Below are 10961 nucleotides of genomic sequence, written 5' to 3' on the forward strand. Positions count from 1 at the left end.
GGCAGTGGCGGCGGCGACTTCTCCCGCCCCATCAATCTGCTGTCCGCCCGGCGCGCGGCCCGCCGGGGCCCTCCATCGGGCTCCGCGCCCCGCTGCGCCGGCCCGCCCGCTCCCAAACTTTCCTCCTCCGCCCCCTTTGCTCCCCTCGGCCCGCCCGCCGGCCTCCTCCGCCGCCGCCGCCTGCCGCCGCCTGCCCCGCCGCTCCCTCCCCCGGGGCCGCCGGGGCTCGGTTCCCGCCCGGCCGAGGCGGCGGAGGCGGCGGCGGCGGCCGAGGGAAGGGAGTGCGCAGGCTGGCGCGGGGGGCGGCGGGCGTCCCGGCAACTCGGCTGGCGCTGAGGAGCAAGTTGCGCGGGGCCGATCGGCGGGGCGCGCGGCGGCGCGGAGGCGGCGCGGCGCTGCCGCTGAGGGGCGGGCGCCGCTGCCTCCGCCTCCGCCACCGCCGCGGAGCCCGGCGCTTCCGCCCAGCGCTTCTCCTGAGCTTCGGCGGCGGCGGAAGCCGGAGCCGGGCGCCCGTCCGCACCGCCTCAGCCGCGGGCCCCGCCGGCCGGGCCGCCCCCTCCCCGCGCGGGCGGGGAGCGCGCGGCCGCCTCCCCCTCCCCCTCCCCCTCTTTCTTCTCCTCCCTCGTCGCCGCCGCCGCCGCCGCTGCCGCCGCCGCCGCCGCCTCAGCCTTCGCCTCAGCCGCCGCCGCCGCCCGCTCCCGCCCGCGCGCGGCGGGATGGACGATCAATCCAGGATGCTGCAGACTCTGGCCGGGGTGAACCTGGCCGGCCACTCGGTGCAGGGGGGCATGGCCCTGCCGCCTCCCCCGCACGGCCACGAAGGGGCGGACGGCGACGGCAGGAAGCAGGACATCGGCGACATCCTCCACCAGATCATGACCATCACCGACCAGAGCTTGGACGAGGCGCAAGCAAAGTTGGTGTCGTCTCATTAAGCATCTTTTGTGTGTGTGCGGGAGCCGGGCCCGCGGCCGAGTTGGGGCCCGGGGTGGCGCCCGGGGCAGGGGCCTCAGCCCTGGGCAGGGAACTTTATCCGCAAACCGGCCGCCAGCCCGGGCCTCGGGGGGACTTGCCCGCACCCCTCGACGCGGGCGAGAGTCGGCAAAGTTGCTCTCGGGGCTCGGGACGGACTTGGTGCCACGCGGATTTTGTGGTTTTCTTGCCCTCCCCGGTCCGGCCCTCTCGCAGCCCGGCCCCCTCCCACGGATTCAAACCTCCCGCCTGGACCCTGTGCACGCCGCCCCGAGAGGGCCCCGGGCCGCACTTGCGGGAAGTGCAACTTTCTCCTCCGGCCCGGAGTCGCGGCTCCAGGCTCCACTTGGCCTCGAGACGACCTCGCCGTGCGGGCGGCCGCGCCAGCCGGGAGGGCGCGGGGCGATGGGCGGTTCCCTGGCGGGTCCGGGTGCGGGCGGCCAAGTTCTCGGGGAAGGGAGGGCCGCCTCGCAAACTTTGCCGAGCTGTCACCGCCCGCTGGCCGCAGTCGGCCGGTTGCGGGCGCCGCGCCCGCTCCCCCTGCGGAGGGCGGATGCGGGAGCCTCTCCGCGCCGTCCCGTCCCCCGGGTCGCCGTCGTCTGCCCCGCTATCTAGGCTCCCCGCGCGGGTTCGCGCCCTGCGGTCGCCGAGGCAGCTGCCTGCCGGGCAGATGGGTCGCGCCTCGTTCGGGCTGGAGCTTTAGCCGCCGGAGCTTGCGGGCTGTCGCTAACTAGTCAACTTGAGTTTCTGTTGACTTGCCATGGTTCCAAGGAGTCTTCCAAAATAGAGGGCCGGAATTAAATCTTGGGTCTAACTTAAAGGAAGGCGCCATATTATTCCATAGGTGATGCTAATACCTTTGTGTTTTGCTATTTGTTTTTTTAGGAAACATGCCCTGAACTGTCACAGAATGAAACCCGCGCTCTTCAGCGTCCTGTGTGAGATCAAAGAGAAAACAGGTAAGAGGCTGCGCCCGGTAGTGGGCCTGGAGACCCCCGAGGTGGGGTCAGAGCTACTCCTTCCACTCTCCAGTTGAGAGCTGCTGCTTTTGGGCACCGCCATCTTTGATCATTCTCTCCTTCCCACCTCCTGGTCTTGAGAAAAAACTGCAATAAATCTGGAGTCGATTTCTCAATTCCGCTCCTGGTATAAAATGAAGTGTAGATGCGGACGGGGCTGGGTCGCTGTCCCCAGGCGGCCGCCCCTGGCTGCAGGCGGTGGCGGGGGGGGGGGCCCGGAGCGCCGGCCGCCCTCTCCCGCTCCTTTTCGCCTTGTTTGTATGTCAGTTTTTAGAAGGAGCAACGGGAGACTGGATGCCAGGGACCGAGTCCCCGGGAGAAGCATCGCCCGAACTTTGTTTTACTTAGACAGTCCTAAGCTTCAGCTCCACAGATAGAAGAATAGATGCAATTGAACAGACTCCAGCAGGATGTTTGAATTAGTCTTTTAGTTGGGAAGGCTACTTTTAAGAAGCAAGAAAGGGTATTGACGTGTTTAGGCATATACAATGTATTACATCTATTACTACTTTCATTAAATTTTATGCTTGAAGTCATTACGTTGTAAATATGTTAAGTATATTTTATAAAGTAGAAAAAGCTTCACATTAGCAGGTTAAACAATTTTTGAAGTGTTCAAGGCAGGGAACATGAGAAGACAGGTTTTACAGAAGTGCTGGAATAAAAACTACAAAAACAGATTTCTGGCAATTCATTTCAATTTAATTTTCTTGTTAGACTTTTTAAAATTAAAGGTATTTTAGCCTTGAGATGATAGTAGGAACTCAAGTGGAATTAGAAATTTAATTTAGATCCTTTAGTTCAGATTTGGCATTATCTGCCCTGTATATGGCAAACAAGTGCATTAAACAAGCTTTACTGTTGATTTGTGTGTGTGTGTGTGTGTGTGTGTTAGCTATAAGGTATTATAAAGTTGCTGTTTTTTAAGTTGAGGCAAAGAAGAGAAAGTTAAAGTCCAGGATATAGCAATATTCAATATCCAAGTGATGCTATTTAAGGTTAAAAGTCATTGTGTTTAAATTGAGTGCACAAATGATGGCACACTGACTATAGTTGTTAGTTGGTAGGGGAATTGTTCTCCTTTTTAAACATATTTTTCACTCTGCAATGCTATTCTGATTCTAAAGCAATCAAGAGAAGGTGATGGATTATTGCTGCCTATTAAAATATATGTTAAAACCATAATTAACAGAAAATACTGAGATCCTTAAAGAGTAGTTTTTCTGCTTTTCATTCATATAGTATTCATGGTTTGTAAATGTCGAGTGATTCTTTTAAAGATGTATTTTACATTTTGAAAACCACAGGCATTTTAAATTACTAACTTACTCTGTGTTGATTTTTAGCTACCTTTAGGAAACATTGTGATTTAAAATGGTAGATAATTTTTATCTGACTATAAAATAAGACATTAGGCATTAAATCTTGAAGATTCTTAGTTTAGAAGCCTAAAAGCATACAATTCTCAGTAAATTATGTTGCTTAATGTCCAAGGATTTTCTTGCTATCAGGGCTCCACTTCAGTTTCTGCTGACAGCTAAGCACTGGGGTATTGACTATGTTGTGAATATTAAGATTGATTCAACTTACACGGCATTATATTACTAGGGAGACAGGATTGATATTCTTCCCCTATCACCCCCTTCTCTCTATTTGTATTTATTTTTTGCCTTTTTAAAGTTTTGGCCTAGCCAGCTTGAGAACCAAACCCAGCAAACTGCTTTTCTTGTTTAGACATTTAGCAGCAGGCAGAATTCAATTAGGAGGCATAAGTCCTCTCGATGCTTATTTGCACAAGACTTAGTTACACCATTCTGAAAGGAAAGTATAGTCAGCCTCATGTCAAAGGTGAGTTACGAAAAAGAAACAAGTCTTTTCAGAGTCTGGGATTACTGGCAGAGAGCTTTGCTAGGGCTCTTGCTATTTAAGAAGCAAGAGGTAGCTGACAAAGGAAATTTTTGTGTTTTTGAAAATTGTTTCTGAGGCTTTCAGTGATAACTTGTAAATTAGATCCTCTTTTTATGCTTTTGCGGGCAGATTCAAGTTTGCACGTTATCTCTTTTGTAAAAAGCCAACAGCCGACAAAGAGTAAAGGCGGCTGTCTGGGGCAGAGGCATCTTCCTGCCTGCCTCTCTAAGCTCGAGAGGGACGGGATTTAAGTACCAAATGATTGATGGGGGTGAAGCTCTTTCTCTCCCTCTCCTTTCTCCCCTACTACCCATAGCTCCACCTCACCCTCCAAAACTAGTCTTAGAAGGAGACAGGGACGCTGGACCTAGTATCCTTGATTTGAAATAAAACATCTGTGTGGACATTACTGTTACCAAGGCAAAGAAAGCAGGGCAGCAAATTCCAGGCCTCCCCCCTTCCTCCCCACATCTGTTCCCACAGTTCTGCTTTGGAAACATCATGAACTTATAAAATAATCATTGTAGAATATATGTATATTTCATAATGGTTTTTCTTTAGATCATTTTAATTTCATCTAATAATATAGTATCCAAAGATTAATTCTCTGCAATCTAGAGAAAGTTTACCTAGTCACTTGTAACAGAAACCGGAACATTATGTGATGACTCTATTCTGCATAATGGAGGAGTAGGGGGTTGACTAGTGGGAAGGTGGGGGGAAAAACTGTCACTTCAATGGATAATGTCATTTCAGTTGTGCTTCTCCTAAAATAAGACAAAATCATTTTAAAAAAATTCCATATTTATAGATCTGCCAGTAGATTTTGAGGTTTCTGATCAGGCAGTGAACACAGCCAGTTCTGATGCACATGAGGGATTTAGTTTGGAAAACATCTTTTTTTCTCTCTTACCAGATATGAAAAGATATTTTTCCCTTCTGACAGATAAATGGGTAATCTACCACAATTATATTATTTTCTTGTTCAGAGGTAGGGAAAGTATACTTTTACTAGGAGGTGCTTGCTTTTTCTTGAAAATGTATTCTTCTGTAAAATTCATCATACAATTATTTTTGGGTAGAAACATCATCTCTAGTTGAATTGTGATATTTATGCATTTTGAAAGCAACTGAAGAGTTACAGGTTTTAAAATCAACGTATTTGTCTATTTTAAACTAAGCAACCAGCAAGATAATTGTTGATATGTTGAGATTTTCCTCTTAATTGCTTTTTAGTCATATTTTACCATCTATCTCTTATTAAATATCCCTGATACTCCGAGGACTCCTCATCTACATACTTATGTTGGTACATTCCCTCACATCTTTTTGGCCACCTTAATCTGATTGTTGAAGTACTTTTCTTTGTGAAATATTCCATCCTCACAAATTTGCCTTCTTTCCAAAGCCTTCAATTATGAGAGTTCAAATGAGGAAAATGGTTCTTTTTGAGAAATAAATGTATTTTTAAAAATTCTAATGAAAATCCAGCATTTTCGTATATAATCTGAATCATATTGTGAAAAAAAATATTTTCTATTTAAAAAAAAAATCAACACAACCTTTTCCTTTCTAAATGGTAGGTTAAAATACTCTATGTTGATAGCTGCCAACCAAACTCTGATTTATTGCCACCACAAACCCTAAATAGCGTTCATTTACTAGTAATGTCTAATGGCATACATGATGGTTTGCCAGATTTGTGGCCTTTGTGAGGCTTATAAGCAGGACTGACTTGGGAAGATCATAAAACTTAATGAACTTCTCTACTGCAGGAGGTGTCCGCAGGGGAAGAGAAAGGCCTGCTTGGCTGGTTGGGCTGGTTGAAGTATTTTTTATGTTTAAGGAGAAGAAAATGACTATTAAAAATGCTTTACTTTTAAAGGACCCCCCTCCCCCCTGGAACAAGTCATAGAATTTTAGATATCAAAACTGGATCAAGAATGTAGCTTGTTATGTGGGTTTTTATATGCATTTAGAATGTAATATATATGATTAAACCTTTTATCTTTAGTGCTATCAGTATGACTGGGTTTCAGAGGGACAGAGCAGTGCTCTTAGTGAACACCTCTGTTTAATTCTGACCCTACAGGCTTAGAGACTCATTGGAGTCTTCTTTTTCTATTTTCTTTTTTTTTTAATGGTTCAATATTAAAATTTGTTCTTTTTCTTTATACAGTGCCATGTAATTCTTTAATTCCCAATGTATAAAAACCAAATACTCCATGGAGTGAAAATTTAACAGGAAAGATGAAAACTGTTATATATGAGACTAAATGCTATTTTATATATTTCATGTTTTCTTTTAAGTTGCTTCTGCAGTATTTCCAATATAATTATCATTATTTGTCCCAGACTTTAAAAGCAGATGCACCATTCCATACATGATTCATTTTTGTTTTTTAATGAACTTTCTAGTTTTTAAGAACTTTTTATTATGGACAACTGGAAGCGTAAAAAACATGTAGAGAGAAGAGAAACTTGAACCCCCATGAACTAATTGCCCACTTTCAGCAGTTAGCAACACTTAGCCAATCTTTTTTTCTCTGTAACTCCCACCCTTTCAAAATTATTTTGAAGCAAATTTCAATGGACTTTTAACATTTTAAATTTCATACCAGTTTTCGACACATTATGTCTTGTTTACATTGGAAATATTAAATAACTAAACAGGAAAAAATACAAAGTCAGTGTATCTTAGAAATGTTGTAAATTATATTGCTTTATCACAATTTTTTCCTTAAAGCAATTTAAGAATATTTAATCGAATTTTTTTTCTATTTTTATAGATTTGTATAACTCAATATAGCTTTTTAAGGAGGTATCGAGGGAGGATGTGAAAGAGTGGTGTTTTGCTAACTTTCTTACTCTTCCTCTCACAGCTTTTTAAGACAATACTTGCAATATATTCATAGAAAATCTGGAAAAAAGTCCTCCTACCATACTGGTTTAGAACTTCATGATCTACAGTATCAAGTATTATATTATCTTAAAAATATGGGGATATCTTAAAACCCTTTTTTTCCTTCCCAATAAAAATATATTGAACCTCTTGTCAGTACTAACTTGATCTGTGCAAGTAATTCCTTCATGCCTCAGTTTTAGTGGAGTTCATTTTATTACAGATTTATGTAGTTTTGGTCTTTTGCTTGGGACTTTACTATGTTATTTTATTAATTTACATAATTTTATTCCTAATCAGAAGTATATTAATAAGTGGCAAAGGAAGCTCTGATTTACCCTAAAGAGCGTAGTGTTTCATTGGCTTTCATAAAATATATCTGTGCACATCTTTCATTCCATAATCCTTTCCCTTTTAATTAATTTTACTTGTACTTTTTGATTTCAATTTATAAAATTTTGTAAAAGGTTTCTTCCAAGGCAGACTTAGGTTTAACATTTTACTTGGAGTATTTATATTTTGATACTTTATGGTGGCATTGTATAGGATGAAGTTCTGTTACATGAAGTACAGTCATAAAGAATTGAAACCACAGTTCATGAACCACACCCTAAATCAGTCACCACTTTATTTTATACTCTTAACCAATGAGGTATCTATTCAAAATAAATACTTAAAACAGCACAAACACATAAAGTTAAATAAAGATTTTAGACTATTTTTCCTCTATTCAGGTACATGTGGACATCTTTAGGTATTTATTATTTCAATATTGACACTATGAGAATAATGTTTTATTTGTTTTCTCAGCAGGCTTGTGTTTTAGCCATTTATCAGTGTGATCAGCATGATTTAGGTAGTAACTGACTAACAAAGCTTGCACACCCCCCACCCCTTCATGTTGACCTTTTCAAGCATTTGCTCTACTTCAGTAGGCTATTTGAGTCTCTAAGTATGAAAAGAGTAAGTAATTTACATCACTATGTAGTGTAAGTTGGTCGAAGTTTTCCAGACCTGGCTCTCAGATTTTTTTTTTTACAAAGTTACAGAAGTTAATCAAACAAATTGTTATCACAGCTAGGTGATAGTGTTGTTATATTTAGCAAATAAATTAATAAGCAATGCTTGACGAGTCACTGAAAAAATAAAGCATCTTTTTATGCCTTCAGACACAGAACATGTTCAAATAAATTTTAATAATCTTCAAACTTAATTCTAATTATTGCCTTTGTAGGTAAAATAATAACCAGAATCTCTTATTTATTATTTTTTATAAACGTATTCTGTAAATATAACGTGTTTGTAGTTTTTGATGGTGACGGTAGTTTGCTTTAGTACTACATCTGAGTGTATCTTTAGCAAAAAATGGTGTGATAGTGTGTTAGGTTGAACTGGCATGGGTTTTTTGTTTTTTGTTTTTTTGGGTTTTTTTGGACTGACTACATGATGGTAGCTGATGAGGACTGAAGACAATTAAAATTAATTATGGATAAAAATAATTGTTTAAAGTTTTGTATTTCTTTTTTTCTCAAGTTTAACTGCTTTAAAAAAAGCTGTTCTGAACAATAACCCTTTTTGTGTGATCATATTTATGAGGACTTCGTATACAATGTAATCCTTTTAATGCTGATGATTCCTCACGATGTTTAAACCATTATTTGGGAGACTCAACATATGTTATGGCAAAATGATTTTTTTGTGTGTTTGTTTTGTTTTATGTGATACATCAGTTTTCAAAGCGCATTTCTTAGGCATCAGAGTCCAGCAGGTGGCTTTTTACATTAAAAAATTCATAAATTTTAAAATCCCATAAAATTTTATTTCAAATTCAAATTAACTAATTGAGAATGTCAACATTTCCACTGTCTCTATATTAACATTTATAATAGAACAAATGGTTGCATATAGAAATTATCTGCAACATAATCTAAATTAAGATTCTAAACAGGCATTACAGATGCTGGTAACTTTGGCAATTATCATTTTGTTTGGTGAACAGTAGTAAAACAGTGTGCGGTAAAAGTGTTTAGAGAGAGAGGATAAATAAATTGAACAGTTTTGCAATGCAAAGTGGTTTGTGGTGTTTTTGAGGATTTCTTGGCTCTCTCTTAACTGCTATTGTGAGCCTGGAGCAGATTTCCCCATTGCTAATGCCCTAGAAGTATTAATTCACTTTGATATGCTAATTAGAGGGCATTATGCAAGAAATGAGATTAAGTGGCAGCATGAAGCCATTTGCCTGTCAGTAAATTGAGAGCTTTAGCATCAGGAGGAGCTTTGTTTTTTTTTTTTTTTTTTTTGGGTTTTTTTTTTTTTTTTTTTTTTTTTGGTTTTTTTTTTTTTTTTTTTTTTTTTTTAGTTTCTCTTGGTTTTGCATATAAATAAAATTGATTGAAAGGTCTAGAGAAGCTTCTAGAACATTGCTGTATTCCCCCCCCATATGATTATTGAAATGTGGTGTTACAGAATTTTTCTGAATATTAATTGACTTAATTGGAGATACAAATAGGAAGTTTTTATTGTACTTTCTCTTATATGAAAGTATACTAAGAGTTTTGTGTTGTCTAGTCTTTTTTTGCTAAAGCCTAATTTCAGCAACATGGCTAGTAAACAGTTATCACCTCTTTTCAGAGTGTAAACTTGTGTGTGTGTTTGTGCAGTAGTGTCTTCACTAAACAGAACTTCACAGGAATATTTTCTTCACTAGGAAAAGAAGGAATAAGTTGTTGACTTGGGCTTCAGGAAACTTATTAAATGAGCATTAAGACTGTGACTTCAGTACCTAAAAGCAGGGACAATTAGAGTTAGTGGTTATGTGCTACACTTTACACACCTGTGGAATTTACATTTCAGCATATATGTGTTGTGTAAGATCACTGCATGTTTTGATTTTCATGTTGAAGATTGAGTTTCATACTTTACTCTGATTTTGCTGACTGTGGTGGTTTAAGTCAGACCTTTGATTTTTTTTCTCTCTAAAGCTTCTATGTGATTTTCCATATTTTGTGGGGAAATGCATGAATGAATACTGGGATTGGAGTGGTGGTCTGGGAGAAGGACAACTTCTCTGGGCCCATGAAAAATTTCAGATTTCCTCAAACGTGGAACTTTTTTTTTTTTTTTTAACTTCTATAAACCATTGCTAGAGTTAGATTGTCAAAACCCTGCCCTAACTGCTACCAGGCTGTGGTTAGATAGGAGAGAGTTTGGATAAAGCATTTATTATTGAGGCTTGGTTCTAGTTTCTGAATTCCACCACTGTGGCTGTGACTTTAGACCTAGTAAACCATAACTTCTCTTCAGAGCCATATGGATTATTTAGTCACCACAGCTGCCATGCATACACACTACCAAGGCTGGCATCTCCTCCGTGTGCATGTGTGGTGCCTGTTAATGTTAATAGGAGTTAGGAATGTGCACACAGAGAGGGCAATGAGAGTCTCTCCCGAGACAAAAGTCCTGATTACATTTCTCAGTAAAGAGGACTTACTGTACTTGCATATTAGCTGGTCTTCTAAATGAAATAACTTGCTTACTTTAAATTCTCATTCCCTTCTCAGACTCCCTGAACTAGTTAAATCAATGAATCCTCATTAGTCTATGATTACTTGCAAAATTTCATTTAAAGCGTATGAAGTTATTTTTGATTGAAATGGGAACAAAAAGCTTTTGAAATTACATATTATTATTATTTTTTAAATAAAAGGTTTTTACAGGCTTTCAAATGTACAAAAGCTTTGCCTAGAGGAATTTATAGAGAAATTATCGAGAGGGACGCCTGAAATACTTGATTGGCATTTGATGGGGGAAAATCACTGCATTTAAAAGAATATTTGTAAATGAAATGGCAAGCTTATATGTGATATTATGTAGAAACTTTTTCTCTCTTAGTGTCCTCAAATGAAGAAGAATTGACTTAGGTGGTCTGATAAGTTTCTTTTTCCCCACACTTCTTTAAAAAAAAAAACACTAAGGGTGAAGGTAGTTGGAATTCATAGTCAGATATATCATTTTCAACTTGGAATAGGAACTAGAACAGGAAATTGATTTTATATTTATTATGAAAGCAAGAACTCTGCCACCAACTGACAGCTATCCATGTTTTAGTTTTGTGTTAATTGTTCACAGACATTACTCTGCAGTTGGCCCAGATTATTTAT

At 41.1% G+C, this 10961-nt stretch overlaps 1 protein-coding gene across 2 annotated transcripts in view; it reads left to right on the plus strand.

Moving 5' to 3' along the window:
• Positions 1 to 671: 671 nt before the first annotated feature.
• PBX3 (PBX homeobox 3) overlaps positions 672 to 10961 on the plus strand; it is a 210988-nt gene continuing 200698 nt past the window's right edge. Inside the window, exons 1-2 of one of the 2 annotated variants that reach the window (XM_040631898.1) lie at positions 672 to 916; positions 1858 to 1931. In XM_040631898.1, coding sequence (XP_040487832.1) covers positions 717 to 916; positions 1858 to 1931 — 274 coding nt within the window. In that variant the 5' untranslated portion in view covers positions 672 to 716. The remainder of the gene's footprint in view (positions 917 to 1857; positions 1932 to 10961) is intronic. The other variant, XM_040631899.1, reaches the window with a different exon arrangement.

This window comes from Ursus maritimus, unplaced genomic scaffold (assembly GCF_017311325.1).
Source record: "Ursus maritimus isolate PB19 unplaced genomic scaffold, ASM1731132v1 scaffold_17, whole genome shotgun sequence".
In the NCBI taxonomy this organism is placed as follows: domain Eukaryota; kingdom Metazoa; phylum Chordata; class Mammalia; order Carnivora; family Ursidae; genus Ursus; species Ursus maritimus.